Source organism: Eptatretus burgeri, chromosome 14 (assembly GCF_056783735.1).
Source record: "Eptatretus burgeri isolate ZD-2024b chromosome 14, Ebu_testis_v1, whole genome shotgun sequence".
Classification (NCBI taxonomy): domain Eukaryota; kingdom Metazoa; phylum Chordata; class Myxini; order Myxiniformes; family Myxinidae; genus Eptatretus; species Eptatretus burgeri.
The window spans coordinates 20,835,333-20,854,345 of record NC_140974.1 but is presented as its reverse complement, the minus strand read 5'-3'; the positions used below and the strand labels follow the sequence as shown (position 1 = coordinate 20,854,345).

At 40.3% G+C, this 19,013-nt stretch overlaps 1 protein-coding gene across 5 annotated transcripts in view; it reads right to left on the bottom strand.

The window, feature by feature from the left end:
• Positions 1 to 19,013, bottom strand: part of LOC147012759 (carnitine O-acetyltransferase-like) — a 78,930-nt gene that overhangs the window by 49,832 nt on the left and 10,085 nt on the right. For 4 of the 5 annotated variants that reach the window (XM_085853926.1, XM_085853925.1, XM_085853927.1 and 1 more), the window contains exons 6-13: positions 16,604 to 16,769; positions 16,020 to 16,194; positions 15,615 to 15,787; positions 15,171 to 15,271; positions 13,721 to 13,840; positions 5,050 to 5,172; positions 4,648 to 4,783; positions 1,465 to 1,527 (exon numbers count right to left, since the gene is read on the bottom strand). In XM_085853926.1, coding sequence (XP_085710052.1) covers positions 1,465 to 1,527; positions 4,648 to 4,783; positions 5,050 to 5,172; positions 13,721 to 13,840; positions 15,171 to 15,271; positions 15,615 to 15,787; positions 16,020 to 16,194; positions 16,604 to 16,769 — 1,057 coding nt within the window. Of the gene's footprint in view, positions 1 to 4; positions 32 to 1,464; positions 1,528 to 4,647; positions 4,784 to 5,049; positions 5,173 to 13,720; positions 13,841 to 15,170; positions 15,272 to 15,614; positions 15,788 to 16,019; positions 16,195 to 16,603; positions 16,770 to 19,013 lie in introns of those variants that run through there. The other variant, XM_085853928.1, reaches the window with a different exon arrangement.

Below are 19,013 nucleotides of genomic sequence, written 5' to 3'. Positions count from 1 at the left end.
AGGCATGATCTTCTCAATGTTAGCCTCGATCCTTGCGAGCCATTTTGGAAGAATGAATGGAGCGAGAGGCATTACACAGGTCAGAGCAACGGGATGAGAATGATGGTGATCCAGGATGCAGTGAGTAGTGTGCACATTGTTTGTGGGAGATTTTTTGGGTGATGCTGTGTTCAGCAGCTGATAATAGATGTGGTGAGTGATGTCATTGTGTAATTAGTCCATATGGAGCTTGCTGCTAATTACACTAATAGATATGCTGAAAGTTTCCATTCTTTAACTCACAGGACATGATATCTTTCCTATCTGCAGGCAGATTATGCTAAGCATTTTTAAAATGTAACAGCTCAGATGGTGCTGTTTATAGCAAGATAGTGATTTACACTAAGATGTGCTGAATGCTTCCATTGTGTAATGTCCGTATATGTAGCGACCTGGTAATTACTGGATACATCAATAGATGCTGTTGGTGTTCTCGTTCTGTAAGTAACTCACGGAGGACGGCGTCACGGAGAATGATGTGTTACACTGGCGAGACATCCCGTGAAACTACAACACAGTACATACTGTACCATATGTTTGAAGTGCACATGGTGAGACGTCCTGCAAAACTATGTTTATCCCACAAAGTTGCAATACACATACAGGAAGCAGGTCATGTTCGCGGCTCGTGGAAGATGTGGTTTTTTTGCGTACGTACAGTAATGTACTGGACGTAGATCCAGCTGCTTTGTGAATAGTTTGTGGAAGATATATTTTTGAACTGTTATGCTCACGGCTCATGAAATAATAATAATTTAATTTAATATAAAATAATAATAATAATCGCTGCAAAAACCACGAATACGTAGGGCAATTTCCCACGAATGTAGGAACATGTCGCAAATCATAAACCGCGAATACACAGAAGTATCGTACACACAAGATCGACATGTTGGCATGAGCAAATAACTTTAGTCAAGCAATTGATTCAAGGATGAAGTACTTTGGCCAATCTCAGTGAAGCCAAACAAACTCAGAAAATTGGCAAAGTGCATAAAATGAAGTTTTTAATTTCTGAATTTTACACCAAATTTGGCTGAAATCGACAACATTCAAAAATAAAGATACACAACTGCAGTTACATCACACGTTCAGCCTAATTGTTGATTTTTTTTTCTCTCATTAAATTAGTCGAAACCCTGAAATATTTTACCTCGCCCACTCTCAAAACCCAGAAAATGTGCCAGTGCATAAAATGAAGCCTAGAATTTCAAAATTACTTGGAGTGTGGGGGTGGGTGGGGGGGAGGGGACATCCCTCAGAGCCCCCTTGGAGGACATGCATGGCACATGTAATAGTGATGGTAACTTATTTTTTTTACAAGTCATTTTAACCTTACTCGTAAGGTTGTAACTGAAAATCTAAAGTGGTTAAAAATAATTCTCATTTAAAGGTAACGTGTGAAAAATTAACGGACTGTCTTACTTGGTTTGTGTTCTCTTTGTGAGCTGCAATTGCCTTTTTCATGAGGTCAAGCTTTTCTGCATCCTGAGAATAAACAGGAAAAAGTCCAGTCTGAGAACGTATTTTACCAACATGCTCCTGAATTATGTGAGAGTCTTTTTAGAGAAAAATCCAAAAGCTCATTCATAGACAGAGTGAACGTGACCGAATAAAGAAATACCCAGGAATGATAGCTGAACCATTATGCTTCACAGGTATATGATGCTGACCCCACACTCAAATGTAGGAAAGAAGAATGATGATTTTTCTTGAATCACCCAAAACAGTCCTGTGTACTGTCATGATCCAGATCCACTTAAAGCTAGACACCTCGAGGGTCTGCATAGTTACATACTCAGTCTTGTTATTCATGTAATGAAATGCAACCAATCCATGAAATTGTGGAAAGGTGCTGCACAGCAACTTTCTTGTGAATGTATGCAGTTACCCAGATCTCTCACCAGCCTTGAGCATGAGCTCCCCTTCACACTTCAATTATTAAAACATTCTGGTGCTTTTTCCATTCCCTAAATTTTTTAGCTCCCTTCACATCAGAGTTTTCAGATCACAACATTGCTGAGTATAGCTCCATTACTTTTGCAGATTTTGTTTTCATTCCATACAATTCCCAGGACATATCTACATATATTTGCATTTCTACGTTGGCCTCCAAAGCAAGTCGACATCCTCGACATCCTTCATCGTACAAAGTCCTTCCTTGACACACCTGAACTATCTACTGACAATCCACTATCAACCCCCTTCTGGCAAAACCCCCAAAATCCAGCATTACTTCTCACCTCCACTCATTCATTCCTCTTTTTCCCACCTGTGGAACCAACTTCCGCATTCTCTCTTCAAACTTATTCTTCCCTCCAGGTCTTCAAGACAGCTGTTTACTACCATATCAGGTCTTCCTCCATCCAAAACCATGATCTTTTATACAGTGCTTTCAGAAAGTATTCACACCCCGTGACTTTTTCACATTTTGTTGTTACAGCCTGAATTTAATATGGATTAAATTTAGAAAAAATTGTCACCAATCTACACAAATTTTGCTATAATGGCAAAGTGAAAACATCTTTTAAGAAATTTTACAAATTTATTAAAAATGAAATACAGAAATATCCAATTTACATAAGTATTCAGCCCCGTAAGTCAATAATTTGGAGAATCAGCTTTGCACGCCTGGACTTGGAGTTTCTCCCATTCTTCCTTGGAGATTTGTTCAAGCTCTGTCAAGTTGGATGGGGAGCATTGGTGTACAGGAATCTTCAAGTCTTTCCACAGATTCTCAATGGGATTCAAGTCTGGGTTTTGACAGGGCCACTCAAGGACTTTCATGTTCTTGTTCTGAAGCCATTGCAGTGTTGCTTTGGCTATATGCTTGGGGTCATTGTCCTGTTGGAATGTAAATCTTCACCACAGTCTAAGGTCTTTTGCACCCTGAAGCAGGTTCTCCTCAAGGATTTGCCTGTATTTGGCTCCACTCATTTCTCCCTCTATCCTTATGTCTCCCAGTCCCTGCCCATGAAAAGCATCCCCATTGCATAATGCTGCCAGCACCATACTTCACAGTAGGGATGGTGTTAGATGGGTGATGAGCTGTGCTCGGTTTCTGCCAGACGTCGCGCTTTTTATTCAAGCCAAAGAGTTCAATTTTCGTCTCATCAGACCACACAATATTTTGCCTTGTGCTCTCAGAGTGTTTCACATGCCTTTATGCAAACTCCAGGTTTGCTGTCATGTGCCTTTTTCTCAGTAGTGGCTTCCATCTGGCCACTCACCTCTAAAACCTCGATTTGTGAAGTGCTGCAGAAATTGTTGTCCTTCTGGCAGGTTTTCCCATCTCAGCCAAGGAACTCTGTAGATCTGTTAGAGTGGTCATTGGGTTCTTGGTCACCTCCCTGATCGAGGTACTTCTTGCCCGGTTGCTCAGTTTGGTCGGAGAGCCAGCTCCAGGAAGTCTGGGTAGTTCCATATTCCTTCCATCTCCTAATGATGGAGCCCGCTGTGCTCTTGGGAACTTTCAACACTCTAGAAATTGTTTTATACCCTACCCCAGATCTATGCCTCCTCACAATTCTATCTCAGTGTTTTATGAACAGTTCCTTGGACTTCATTGTGGAGTTTCTGCTCTGGCATGCACTGTCAACTGTGGGACCTTCTATAGAAAGGTGTGTTTCTTTCTAAATCACGATCATTCAATTGAATTGTCTCCAAGTGGACTCCAATCAAGTTGAAGAGACATCTCAAGGATGATCAAAGGCAATTGTATGCACCTGAGCTAAAAATTTGGAGTGTCATAGCAAAGGGTTGAATACTTATTGATGTAAGACATTTTAGATTTTTAATTTACTTATAAAAATTTCTAAAGACATGTTTTCACTTTGTCATTATGGGGTATTTTGTGTAGATAGGTGACAAAAAAAAATTGTTTTTATTTAATCCATTTTCTAATTCAATCTGAAACAACAAAATGTGAAGAAAAATAAATCAAGGGGTGGGAATACTTTCTGAAGGTACTGTGCCCCTGTTAAACTGTTAACCCCACTCCCCAATCCCTCCTTATTCCCAATTTCCAGTTTTCCCTCCTGAAAGTTTGTTTTTGTATCCATCTAGTCCACCACAGGCATCCTCCCCTACCCCTCTTTACTCCCGACAGCCATTATTTATTCGTCTCCCTCTATTTTATCCTTCAACTCACCTCGTTCTACTGTTACTTTTGTTCTATTCCATTCAGAGCCATTCTGTGTTCTTGCTCTTCTACGAGCCTTTGCTTCATCTAAAATATATATATATATATATATATATATTTTAAATAATAATTCAATAGTCATTCATATGAGAAAATAGTCATCTTCCTTGTATTTTGGTTACCTCTAAAATAAGTTTCCACATTTTCAAAGAGAAGCCCAATATACATACATCAATCGCTATGAGATAGTCAGGCAGAACTGCAAATGGGACTGCGGCAGAACAAAGACAAAGATATATTTCACGAGCCTTGTCAAATGGTGGGGGGGGAGGGGAAGGGGAACATGCTTTCTACTTTCTTGGATAAAGTCCAATTGAGGTCTAATTTTGGCTTTGACTGGAAAGTAGAAACCTGATCCACCAAACTAAATAAAGTTGAGAAAGTGCCTGTCATGGGACGAAGCATACCGTGGTATTCACATCATCGAAGCTACACACAAAGCGCACGGTGTGTTCCATGGTCACCCGGATCTCGTCGGTACGTCCCAGGTGGAACATCCACGTTGTAGCAGTTTCAGACGAGGCACAAACATGCCCATGCAACCTAACAGGTGCAACATGGTGTGCAAAAATGGAAATTATATCCACTATATTATTACACAAGCTCTTTTTTTGCACATCGTTTTTCAAACAAGCACATCCATTGTATTTACATCAAAAAGTTTGACAGCTCCAAGAACACAGGGATCTGCAGGTGATTTTGCAGGATGACTGTGCTTGCAAAATTACCTACAATTCCTTGCAAACTGACAAATACTTTGAGGTCACCTCAATACAGCTCACATGAGGTAATCAAATGAGGAAATTTACCTGTAGAAAGCAAGTTGCAGAGCCATTTGGATGAAACCATCGGGGCTAAGTCGATACCACTTCGCAAAATTCTTCCCAAAGCGGGAAAACTCAAAACAGCAAATGTCCAGGTCATTCACTTGTCTGCAGTGAGAAGGAAATATGGCGGTTTTCAGTTTGTATGAAATATGCACACGGTTACTCAATGTGCATTGCTTTATTAAAAACCAGCATTTGAAAACATTGTGAATCTGGAAGTCTCGTATATATGTACAGAAGCTCATTCTAACCACTCACTGACTGACTGATATTAATGTTAGGGACCTTCCGGGTGACGTAGAAAGCTCAAATTTTACATGCCGATGGACATCAAAGCCGATAGACCGGGGGGGGGGGGTAGGGGGGAAATCACAGAACCGTTAGAAAGCATCTCTAAATAAAAATATAAATAAATGAAATAAATAAATAATAAATGAAAAAAATTGAGGTGAGCAATCCAAGACAATGGGGAAGCATGGTAATTTTGCGTGCCGACAGACATCAAGGCTGATACAACCGGGGTGGGGGGGCGGGGAGCGAGGGATGACAACTGTCGGAAAGCGCCCGTAAATGAAAAAAAAAATGCAGGTGAGCGACCAGAGACAAGGAAAAAAGCATGGCTCGTTATCTCTTACAATGTGTAAGCATACCCGACGAGTACATATAATTATATAAAGCTCTTTCTAACCACAGACTGCCTCACTCACTGATATTAAAGATCGGTACCTTCCGGGTGGCGTAGAAAGCTGAAATTTTGCATGCCGATGGACATCAAAGCCAGTACACCAGGAAAAACTTTTTTACAGAATTGTCGGAAAGCATCCATAAATTAAAATATAATTTTTTTAAAAAAATAAATAATCAAATGCAGGTGAGCGACCCGAGACAATGGGGAAACAGTTTGTATGCTAACACAATGGATAAGCACACCATGCTCGTATGTATATATATATATATATATATATATATATATATATATATATATATATATATATATATATATATATATATATATATATATATATATAATCATATACACAAAGCAACTGTCTGTCTTGTAAGCAATCCTAAACCGCTGGACGGAATGAGTTGAAACTTGCTGGTTGTACTCAGGATGTAGCCAGGAAGATGTTAGGTGGTTAAAAAACATTCATAGCTCGGTTTGTTTCGGCTCATATAGAGATGCAAATTCTCAATATAAATGTGTATCACCAGGAACGCTAGCTCCCTCCGTTCATGGTGGCATTACATGTCATCTCTTACTAAAAGGAGAAGCATCAGTCCATGTGTCATGCTTCATTATGAACTCTGAAGGGTTATTAAAAGGTTCTTGCTGTCATAGAATAATAAAAACTAGCCGAAACCCCGTCAGAGACCGATTCCGTTCCATGAGCCCAATATGACAACCAGTGGCGTCTCTTGTAAGAGCCGGATCCCAGTCGATGTACTCCATGGCCTTACCTAATGAGGCCTACAAAACGTCCTTGTACACGACATTTTTGGTGTACACTACTCCTTGTGAAGAAGTCCCCTGATTTGTGCACGTGTCTACTTTGACGTACAAACACCGTGTCAAAACTTCTCAGGTCACAGTACCGAGAAAAACGTGACGCGACCGCTATGAGGAGCACAAAATTGGTCCTTCAGTATTAATATATAGAAGATACAATGTTTCTTGTTACATTTTTTGTGTCAAATTCACATTCTGAGGTAGTCAGCATGTGCAGAAGAGGGTTTTACATTACAGACGCTATTTTCGAGGAATGGAATTGCACCTCTCAGCGGTGACGGTCTGTCGACGACAGACGTAATGACGTCAGCGAATGACCGATGATGTCATGACGTCCTTACGCCTCTCAGCGGTGACGTTACACGTCGCCATGTAAACGAATGTAAAACGAAAAGTGTTTATTCTGCTTCAGAGTTGAAGTTTGACTATTGGCACGATGTGCGATGCACTCTTACAGGTACGAAGTTTCTTTCAGTTCACAGTACCGAGAAAAACATGACGCGACCACTAGGAGGAGTACAAAATTGGTCCTTCAGTATTAATATATAGATGGTATCATTAGAAAGCTAATAATTAATTTATTTGGAACAAAAAAAATTGTGTCCGTTTTAAAATCACTCTTTTTGTGAAGAAAAGAAGAAGAAGAAGAAGAAAGAGGAACAAGGAGAGACATAAGAATCATGAATGGGAGCTTAATTCAGCGGTTCAAAGGTTAACATTTATTATTCTGACACCAGGAACCCTTTATAAGGACGAGGAAAGAGCACAAACAAATTACAAACAGTAATATTTATGAAAGCAATAGAAAACTATAAGAGCACTCGTTCGAGTGCATACCTCCACCAGGATGAACAGTTTACGCTTCAGAGCCCACTGATAGGCTGATCTGCATACATACCTTAACCAAATTCTAATCAGCTTGTTGTTGTCACCTACCCAACTCATGCACCAAGTTTCATACGAATCCGTCCAAAATTTGAGATTCATCCATCCATCCATTGGGACCATACTCTATGCAGAGCATTGGTGGTGCCGAAGCAGTCTCCTTGGCTATTGGACACAATCCTGGATGGGTCACCACTCCGACACAGAATATCAGCAAGGACACAGGATATCACTCATTTTGCCAACCTCAGAAGAATGACAGGCAGAGTCAACCCCACCTGGTATTAATTCAACAGCAGTGTGGGATTGAACTCAGGATCCTGGGATCCCAAGCCCACCACCCTAACCATTAAGCCAACACCAGGCATATAAATTTGAGATGTAGTGCTATATATACAGTGGGGAGAACAAGTATTTGATACACTGCCGATTTTGCAGGTTTTCCCACTTACAAAGCACGTAGAGGTCTGTAATTTTTATCATAGGTACACTTCAACTGTGAAAGACGGAATCTAAAACAAAAATCCTGAAAATCACATTGTATGATTTTTAAATCATTAATTTGCATTTTATTGCATGAAATAAGTATTTGATGCATCAGAAAAACAGAACTTAATATTTGGTACAGAAACCTTTGTTTGCAATTACAGAGATCAGACGTTTCCTATCGTTCTTAACCAGGTTTGCACAGACTGCAGCAGGGATTTTGGCCCACTCCTCCATACAGATCTTCTCCAGATCCTTCAGGTTTTGGGGCTGTCGCTGGGCAACACAGACTTTCAGCTCCCTCCAAAGATTTTCAATTGGGTTCAGGTCTGGAGACTGGCTCGGCCACTCCAGGACCTCGAGATGCTTCTTACGGAGCCACTCCTTAGTTGCCCTGGCTGTGTGTTTCGGGTCGTTGTCATCCTGGAAGACCCAGCCACGCCCCATCTTCAATGCTCTTGTTGAGCGAAGGAGGTTGTTGGCCAAGATCTCGTGATACATGGCCCCATCCATCCTCCCCTCAATACGCTGCAGTCGTCCTGTCCCCTTTGCAGAAAAGCATCCCCAAATAATGATATTTCCACCTCCATGCTTCACGGTTGGGATGGTGTTCTTGGGGTTGTACTCATCCTTCTTCTTCCTCCAAACACGGAAAGTGGAGTTTAAACCAAAAAGCTCTATTTTGGTCTCATCAGACCACATGACCTTCTCCCATTCCTCCTCTGGATCATCCAGATGGTCATTGGCAAACTTCAGACGGGCCTGGACATGCGCTGGCTTGAGCAGAGGGAACTTGCGTGCGCTGCAGGATTTCAATCCATGATGGCATAGTGTGTTACTTATGGTTTTCTTTGATACTGTAGTCCCAGCTCTCTTCAGGTCATTGACCAGGTCCTGCTTGTAGTTCTGGACTGATCCCTCACCTTTCTCATGATCATTGAGGCTCCACAAGGTGAGATCTTGCATGGAGCCCCAGACCAAGGGAGATTAACTGTTATCTTGAACTTCTTCCATTTTCTAATAATTGTGCCAACAGTTGTTGCCTTCTCACCAAGCTGCTTGCCTATTGTCCTGTAGCCCATCCCAGCCTTGTGCAAATCTACAATTTTGTCCCTGATGTCCTTAGACAGCTCTCTGGTCTTGCCCATTGTGGAGAGGTTGGAGTCTAATTGATTGAGTGTGGACAGCTGCTTTTATGCAGATAACGAGTTCAAACAGGTGCAGTTCATGCAGGTAATAAGTGGAGAATGGGAGGGCTTCTTCAAGACAAAACTAACAGATCTGTGAGAGCTGGAATTCTTACTGGTTGGTAGGTGATCAAATACTTATTTCATGCAATAAAATGCAAATTAATTATTTAAAAATCATACAATGTGATTTTCAGGATTTTTGTTTTGGATTCCATATTTCACAATTGAAGTGTACCTATGATAAAAATTACAGACCTCTACATCCTTTGTAAGTGGGAAAACCTGCAAAATCGGCAGTGTATCAAATACTTGTTCTCCCCACTGTATATATATATATATATATATATATATATATATATATATATATATATATATATATATATATATATATATATATATATATATATATATATATATATATATATATATATATATATATATATATATATGTCATTTTTGGGCTTCCATCTCAAAAGTGAAGAATCACTTTGGAAATTAAAAAACCATAGTGTCGAGGTGTGGATCCAGATCTTCACCAAAATTAAAGCAATTTGTCCTTGTTATTTAGACCAAGATCACAAGGTATTGAAACTTTAATTAACAATGCTGTCTTTTCCTTTTTACATCCGAGTACGATGTGCGGTTGCAGTGCTCTGTTTTCTATGTTCACGCTGGATAGGATGATCAGGTCGTACGTGAGAATTATGTCCTAAGTTTCAATTTGTGATTTTGGTTCATTTTTTCCATTAGTTTTCTGGAAGTGGGATATTGAAATTTCTGCAGACGTCCATCCATCCATCCATTGGGACCATACTCTGTAGAGAGCATTGGTACTGCCCAAGCAGTCTCCATGGCTATTGGATACAATCCTGGACGGGTCGCCACTCCGACACAGGATACCAGCATGCTGGTACTCATTTTTGCCGACCTCGGAAGGATGACAGGCAGAGTCAACCCCACCTGGTATTAATTCAACAGCTGAACAGGATTTGAACTCAGGATCCTCAGATCCCAAGCCCACCACCCTAACCATTAAACCAACACCAGACATAATGTGTGCTCATGGATTACTCCACATACCCTGTTGTGCCTTTGTGTGTACAGCTGTTCTGACATGTTTTTTTACATCCTGAAAAGAGGCAGCTCATGCTTTCTGTTTCTACCTTACAGAACCTACACTTGTCCGATTGGCTCTCTTGATGCCATCCATTGTGGAGAGGTTGGAGTCTGATTGATTGAGTGTGGACAGCTGCTTTTATGCAGATAACGAGTTCAAACAGGTGCAGTTCATGCAGGTAATAAGTGGAGAATGGGAGGGCTTCTTAAAGACAAAACTAACAGATCTGTGAGAGCTGGAATTCTTACTGGTTGGTAGGTGATCAAATACTTATTTCATGCAATAAAATGCAAATTAATTATTTAAAAATCATACAATGTGATTTTCAGGATTTTTGTTTTGGATTCCATATTTCACAATTGAAGTGTACCTATGATAAAAATTACAGACCTCTACGTCCTTTGTAAGTGGGAAAACCTGCAAAATCGGCAGTGTATCAAATACTTGTTCTCCCCACTGTATATATATATATATATATATATATATATATATATATATATATATATATATATATATATATATATATATATATATATATATATATATATATATATATATATATATATATATATATATATATATATATATATATATGTCATTTTTGGGCTTCCATCTCAAAAGTGAAGAATCACTTTGGAAATTAAAAAACCATCGTGTCGAGGTGTGGATCCAGATCTTCACCAAAATTAAAGCAATTTGTCCTTGTTATTTAGACCAAGATCACAGGGTATTGAAACTTTAATTAACAATGCTGTCTTTTCCTTTTTACATCCGAGTACGATGTGCGGTTGCAGTGCTCTGTTTTCTATGTTCACGCTGGATAGGATGATCAGGTCGTACGTGAGAATTATGTCCTAAGTTTCAATTTGTGATTTTGGTTCATTTTTTCCATTAGTTTTCTGGAAGTGGGATATTGAAATTTCTGCAGACGTCCATCCATCCATCCATTGGGACCATACTCTGTAGAGAGCATTGGTACTGCCCAAGCAGTCTCCATGGCTATTGGATACAATCCTGGACGGGTCGCCACTCCGACACAGGATACCAGCATGCTGGTACTCATTTTTGCCGACCTCGGAAGGATGACAGGCAGAGTCAACCCCACCTGGTATTAATTCAACAGCTGAACAGGATTTGAACTCAGGATCCTCAGATCCCAAGCCCACCACCCTAACCATTAAACCAACACCAGACATAATGTGTGCTCATGGATTACTCCACATACCCTGTTGTGCCTTTGTGTGTACAGCTGTTCTGACATGTTTTTTTACATCCTGAAAAGAGGCAGCTCATGCTTTCTGTTTCTACCTTACAGAACCTACACTTGTCCGATTGGCTCTGTTCTGCCATTTTCTTGATGCCATCCATGTAGTGTCCTTGGTCTTGGGCATTTATAATGATTCGTTCTCCAGCCCAACATCTTATTCGCCATTCCAGTAATCCTTCTTTGCATATCCCCAATCTGTCCAACTCTTTTTTATATTTCTCTGCTCTTTTGTCATTCTCCCAATTGTCAGTAAATATATCTGTTAATATTTTGTCTTGTATTTTTCCTTTATCTTTTTTGCAATCGTTGGGGCTGTATTTGTTGCTTTTTCGGTTTTGTGTGTGACATCTATCCACGCCTGTTTTTGGAAGTTTTTTTGCTAGGGTGAGTGAAAGATACCTTTTCTGGTTTGTTGTGTTCATGCTTGTATACAAATTGGATTCACTATTCTCTTGAACCTTTCACGTACTCTGCTAATCCTCCAGTCGTCGCTCTGTGCACTCGATCGAGTTCCTTCAGGCCACCACCTCCTTCTTTCCTCGGCAGGTACATTCTCGGGATGCATTGATTTTTTGGATAGTGAGGAGCTTCCTTGTTTGATGTCTACTATTTTTGATTTCCACTTGTGGCCAATTTATTATTATGGTGCTGTGAGTTGGTTGGTTTATGGCTCCAATTTTGTTTCTTGGGGAGAGGTATATGTTCAGGATCAGCCTCGTTCTACACAGGTATTCTTTGGTAATTGTTTTGCGCATTTGTTTGACATATTTGGTGGCCCTCTTCTACTCCAAGGTATTTATATGATGCTTCATTCTCTAGCTCCTGTATTGTTGTATCTAGGTCGATTTTTATGTTATCCGTTTTTGTTGGTCTACCTTCCACGAATGTGCACTTAGCACACTTACCATCATTGGAATACCGTTTCACTAATCTCAGTTGTTCCATCAAATTTTCATCATTTGGTGCAAAGAGTTTTAAATCATCCATGCACTATACAGAGTAGATGTCACCTTTCTGGTTTCGTTGGACATTATTTTATTGGTTGTTCGGGTGTATCTGTGTCCTTGCTCATTGATGAGGTTACTTAGTGGATCCAGAGCCAGGCAAAACAGGAGGGGGAAAGGCTGTCTCTTTGGAAGATCATGCGTCGTATCTTCACTCCTGGTATTTCGATCATTCCTTCCGAGTGCTGCAGGATTAGTGTGGTCTTCCATAGATCCATTGCTTTCTAAATCAGCTTGATTATTTGGGGATTTATCTTGTACATTTGGATGTAACTTGTCATCCAGGAATGTGGGATGTTATCAAAAGAATTTTTATAATCTATACAGGCTGTGGACAATTTGGTTCTTCTGGTATTGCAGTTTGAGTGTGGCCTTGTTCAGTTGCAAGTGGTTGATTGGTCTATTGTTCTGTAGCATCCTCTCTTGTTATGCCTCTAGGCCTCCTTGTTGTGTTAGGTAGTGGGATATCGTTTCTGTGATGATTCCTGTTCAAAGTTTTATGTTGTTGGTGGACAGGTTATTGGTTGGGATTTGTGAGGTAGTTGGGTTTATTCAGATTTTGGGATGATGAAGGTGTTTACCTTCTGTGAACAATTCATCTATTTCCTGATCTCCTTGGATAAGTTATTTGAATGCTCGAGCATAGTAAATGTGGAGAGCATCAAATTGCTTTAGCCAGAAGTTCAGGATCCCATCTGGGTCAGGGCTTTTGAAGTTTACATTTTTGCAAGTTGTCTAATCTTTTCTGCATCAACAATTTCTGCAGGCATTTCCTTGAGCTGTTGCTTCTTCTCTTCCAGGTTTCAGATCCATTCTGCCTCCTTATTGTGTTATTTTTTGATTTTCATAAATTCCTTTCCAGAATTATTCCAGTTCATCTTTTTGAGGAAGGGATGGCACATTCTGCTTCTGTTTCTCTAGTTCACGGTGGAATATTTTTGGCTCGTTTTCAAAACGTGTGTGTGTGTGTGTGTGTGTGTGTGTGTGTGTGTGTGTGTGTGTGTGTGTGTGTGTGTGTGTGTGTGTGTGTGTGTGTGTGTGTGTGTGTGTGTGTGTGTGTGTGTGTGTGTGTGTGTGTGTGTGTGTGTGTGTGTGTGTGTGTGTGTCAAGGCTCAGCTCTTCCTGCTTTTCTAATTTACGAGTTTAAATGATAATAAATTGTCTGGAACTGTGGGAATTTCAGGTTTCACTTACATGTCAAGATAAATCTTTGAAGTTTCAATCAGGTATTGCACCTCGGAACTAATGTTAAGGTGAAGTTTCTTGGGCATGGGCAAAGGAATCCCATGGGACACAGCACGTTCTGGATACTTGCTGTGGGAACATTGGAAGAAAGAAAATAAAGTAAAGAATGGATGAGGATAATAGGAAGAAATGAAAACTGAGATGTAGTTTTGTTGCAGTTGTTAAAACAAAATAAACTACAACGGCACTCTTCGACATCACGACGTCGACAGATATGCCTCCGCCCACATTATTACATCATTATACATACTTGTACTGTCAAAGTACTTCTCATTGTATGCGTATCGCATATATGTGACAATAAACTCACGATTACTATTACTGTTGCACCAAGTTTGATTTCAATCCCTGAACCTAGATCCAAAATATTAAAAAAAAATTCTAGCTGCCAGACCATGCGTCCAATCGGGTTGAAATTTAAAACATATATTCCCCATGACTACAAGATCATAATTGTGAAGTTTAACATCGAGTGATGAAGTGGTTCAAGAGAAAGAGTATTTTTAAGATTTCCGTTCAATCCAATATGGCTGTCAGACCACGTGACCTATTAATTATTAGTGAACACCTGGTATCCCTAATGCTTGGGGAATCTGTGGGTGAAGTTTCCCCTTGATCTGTCAAGCCGTTCTGGAGAAGATTTTTAAATGTTTAGTCTTCAAAAAAAAATCATAGCTGCTATTCCATGTGACCGATGATGTCAAAGGTGGAGAACTCTTTGTTCCTCATGGACAGCAAAGTTTTGCCTCAATCTGTTCAGCCGTTTGAGAGTATTTTTGAAGGTTTTTATGTTTAAAAAAAATATGACTGCCAAACCACATGACCGATGACGTCATCAAACCCCCCCCCCACCCCCCATGCAATTTCACCCAAGGTGACCCTCAAATTTTCATACAAATCGGATAAAGCATTCGACGTATGCAATTTCGACATCATAACGAAGCCACCTATGCCATCAAAAAGTCACACGTGTTTTCCATGGGGAGTACTTTCACACGTGCTAAGTTTAAATTGTTTTTCCATGGAGCGGTTTCAGATACAGAGGTCCAACGTTTTTCCTTTTTTCCAACATGGTTGCCACACCACGTGACCTGTGATGGCATAATTATCATGAAAATATTCTCCATGAGTAGTCACACCGATGGTGAAAATTCCGTGTCAATCGGATAAGCAGTTGCAGAGATAAGAGAAAATCATGGACGAACAGATGGACAACCCAAAAACATAATGCCTCTGGCGACTTCGTCAGCGGAGGCACAAAAAGTAAAAGTTGTGCCTTCTAAGAACTAGAAAAAAAAAAAAAGGAAAAAAATTATGTGCAAGTTGCTTTAACAATACAATGACTAATGATCCTTGTGAAGAGGTAAGAGAAAGAGGACGAGTAGATAGGCCCACCGACCAGAACTGCATCGCATAGTCCGAAATGCGCATAATGGGCATGCCTTCAGCGAGAGCACGCTCATACAGCAGGCCACACGTACCATCCTCTCCAACAATAAACTGAGGAGACAGAAGGTGCACAGGAAGGTGAATACTGAGGTGAGACAATATGTGGAAGCCCCCCCCCCAAAAAAAACACTCTTAATTATCCCTCCAACCATGGAACTATTGAAATGACATTTTTATGGTTTACAAGGCTCTTGGAAGCAGATGAACAACAAAGAAATGAAAGCAATAAAAGAAGTTGACTTGGCAAAATGAAGTGCACTATTATCATTGGACCAGTTTCCTCTGGATGTGGGAGTGATGCGAACAACACGAGACTATCCTGGCTATCTTTGTTTGAGACATGAGAAAATGCAGAGGCTGCAAGAACATGCTGACATATCCTCATGAACCTTGCCTGCAGGGTCTTGTCGAACCAGCGGTTTCCGGTGTTGCTGTGACTGCCACCACCATGGAGGATCTGTGCAGCCATGGAGCTGCACTCGTCATGGCCATGTGGCATGGGAGCGTCCAGGCAGATTGCAAAGATGCTTTGCTGGATTTCTTCAATGGATTCGCGGTTCAACCAGTCTGCCAAGAGTCACGGGACGTTAAGTTAGTAACACTTCAGAATGGTACCAAAAAATCATGGAAAGCAACACATGAGCCCATCACATTAAAAAGTAACGTTTTATACCATCCAAAAATTAGCAACAAAGAAGCATCTAAAGATGCGCAACAATGACCCATCACAGTCACCTCATTTGGCCATTAAGAGAGGATGTTAAAATAGCAAGCTGCAAGGAAAGGAGAAGAAACCTACCCTTCATAAGGATCCTGCGCCCTACTCCCCATCGGTTTCGGTGATCAGCAGTGAGGATGCCAACAGGCTCTTTGATCGTCTTGATAGACGAATTCCATATTTTTTCCAGCTGGGTGTAGATCTGTCCTTGTGTCAATGGACAGCCATTGTAATGGTAGACATCCAACTTGAAAAACTGGTGGACAGAGTGCAACAACATTGCATAATTGAGGATAGAAGGTTCAACTTGCACTGAAACTTCAGGACGTTAGGTCAGATATCTGATGGAAAAGTCCAAAGTCCAAGACTACGTTTAACTTAGATCGTTTGGTGCTCCTATATGAGCACACATTTCAAGATTCTAGGTAGTATTAAGGATTCTAGGTTGGATTCAGATATAGTGTGTTGGCTTACTCAACATCTTCTACATCTTCACACAATTCATGTAAAAGTGCCCAATATCATTGTGCCCTTGGCTGATGTGTGATATTCATATAACTCCTCAATAAAAGAAAAATTCTAACTTTAACCGAAAGCACTAGATCATCAATTATAGGATCTGTTCACCAATAACTTCCTGCTTTCTTTCCCCAATATCAGCATACCTGGTTGTTGTGAGCGACTGTGATATGCCGGGGTTCTGAGATGGACAGTCCATAGTTTATCACCGAGTCCCGGCGAGGCCCAGGTATTCGACACGATGAAAAGATACGCGTGTATTGGTCCATGCAGAGAGGGCGGCCATGATAATGAGAACGGGGCAGCTGTCCCCTACAATAACACGGAAGAGGAAGATCCACAGCATAGCACATTGCAATTAAATTAACACAAAATATTATTTAATTATTGCACCTGAGCTAGACAACATGATCAAACAAGTGGTGCCAGGCACAACAAATCCCGCCCATTTAAGGCATAAAGTTATTTTGGGGATCAAATTTAAATTTGATACATCCTTAACCTGAATGTTGATTATGAGGAAGAGAATAAGGAATATTTTTGTCTTAGTTTGAAGTCAATTAAACCATTTTTGACAAAGTTATGACCGTAAAACTTTGGACACTACCGATCTTCACAAATATGCATTTTTCACGATAGGATTGTTAGGATTTTAAGTCACAAATAGAATAAGGTTCACTATAAGCTTAGTTTGAAGTAAATCGGATCATTTTTGACGAAGTAATGAGCGAAAAACGATTTTGACCTTTTCGTAACCTGACCTTGACCTTTGATCTAATTGGACCCAAAAGTTAATGGGGTCGTCCGAGGCTCATTACCCACCTGTGGATACAATTTGACAGTGCTTGAGCCAGCCGTTTTCCCGTAAAGTTGTATTTTCGTAACCATGTTTTAGTTTTAATGGAAAATTTGTAATTTTGACCGATGACCATGACCCCCAAAACTTCGGACCCTACCGATCTTCACAAATATGCATTTTTCACTATAGGCATGGGTAGGATTATAAGTGACAAATAGAATAAGGTTTACTATAAGCTTAGTTTGAAGTAAATCAGATCATTTTTAACGAAGTTATGAGCGAAAAACGATTTTGATCTTTTCGTGACCTTGACCTTTGATCCAGTTGGACCCAAAAGTTAATGGGGTCGTCCAAGGTTCATTGCCCAATTGTGGATTAAATTTGATAGTGTTTGCTAAAGCCGTTTTGCCGTAAAGTTGCTAACAGACAGAGAAACAAACAAGCAGTCATAGACTGGTACTTACGAAATTGTCAACTTGACCTCTCAACTTGTCAAATAAAAGCTGTCTCTAGAGAAGGTAGCGACGCAAACCAGAAGTTTCTACGATGATTCTGTACCAAACCATCAAAAATCATAATGTCGACCGAAGCAAAAATCTCCATTTCTCGATGCAATTATTTAATATTATTTTATCAAAGTCACAAAACCAAAATATTCGGCCATCCACCAACAATCTTTACATAATCCGATGGCTTAGCGAGTCAGGCATGCGACGATAACCTTTATTGGGATAAAAAATGACTTTTAAACACCATCTTTATCGAAAACACCGTCAGCGCGCACACGGAAAATCTTTACGTGATCAACGACGCCTCTGCTCGAGCGTGCTGCACCACGTGACGAGCTGTGACGCGGCGAGTGAAATATTTTTCATACAATCTTAAAACGTCTCCAAAACATCCGATTTTTACCAGAATTTCGACAACCGAGTTTTAAGCATCCTAAGCGATCGCAAGAACCGAAGAGAAAATTAAAATCGAAGTTAAAACGAACTCGTAATGTCGACCGAAGCAAAAATACCCCATTTCTCCACATGAATTTACGGATTATGTTTGACCTCACTGTGACCTTGACCTTTGACCGATTTTGATCAAAATCTAATCAGCGCTAGCCATCACCCTCCTGAATCACGTGGTGTAATTTGACATTGGTAGCTTCTTCCGTTCTCGAGTGATCGTGCCGAAAAACAAACACACACAAACACACAACCAAACACACAAACAAGCAGTCATGGACTGGTACTTACGAAATCGTCAACCTGACCTCTGACTTTGTCTAATAAAAGCTGTCTCGAGAGAAGGTAGCGACGCAAACGAGAAGTTTCTACGATGATTCTGTACCAAGCCATCAAAAATGGAATGTTTGACCTCACTGTGACCTTGACCTTTGACCGATTTTGACCAAAATCTAATCAGCACTAGCCATCACCCTCCTGAATCACGTGGTGTAATTTGACATTGGTAGCTTCTTCCGTTTTCGAGTTATCGTGCCTACAAACAAACACACAAACAAGCAGTCATAGACTGGTACTTACGAAATCGTCAACTTGACCTCTGACCTTTTCTAATAAAAGCTGTCTCGAGAGAAGGTAGCGACGCAAACCAGAAGTTTATACAATGAATCTGCACCAAACCATCAAAAATCGTAACGTCGACCGAAGCAAAAATCTCCATTTCTCCACGCAATTATTTTATATTTGATTTTTGATGGTTTGGCAACCATCAAAAATGGCAACCATCAAAAATGATGGTTTTGA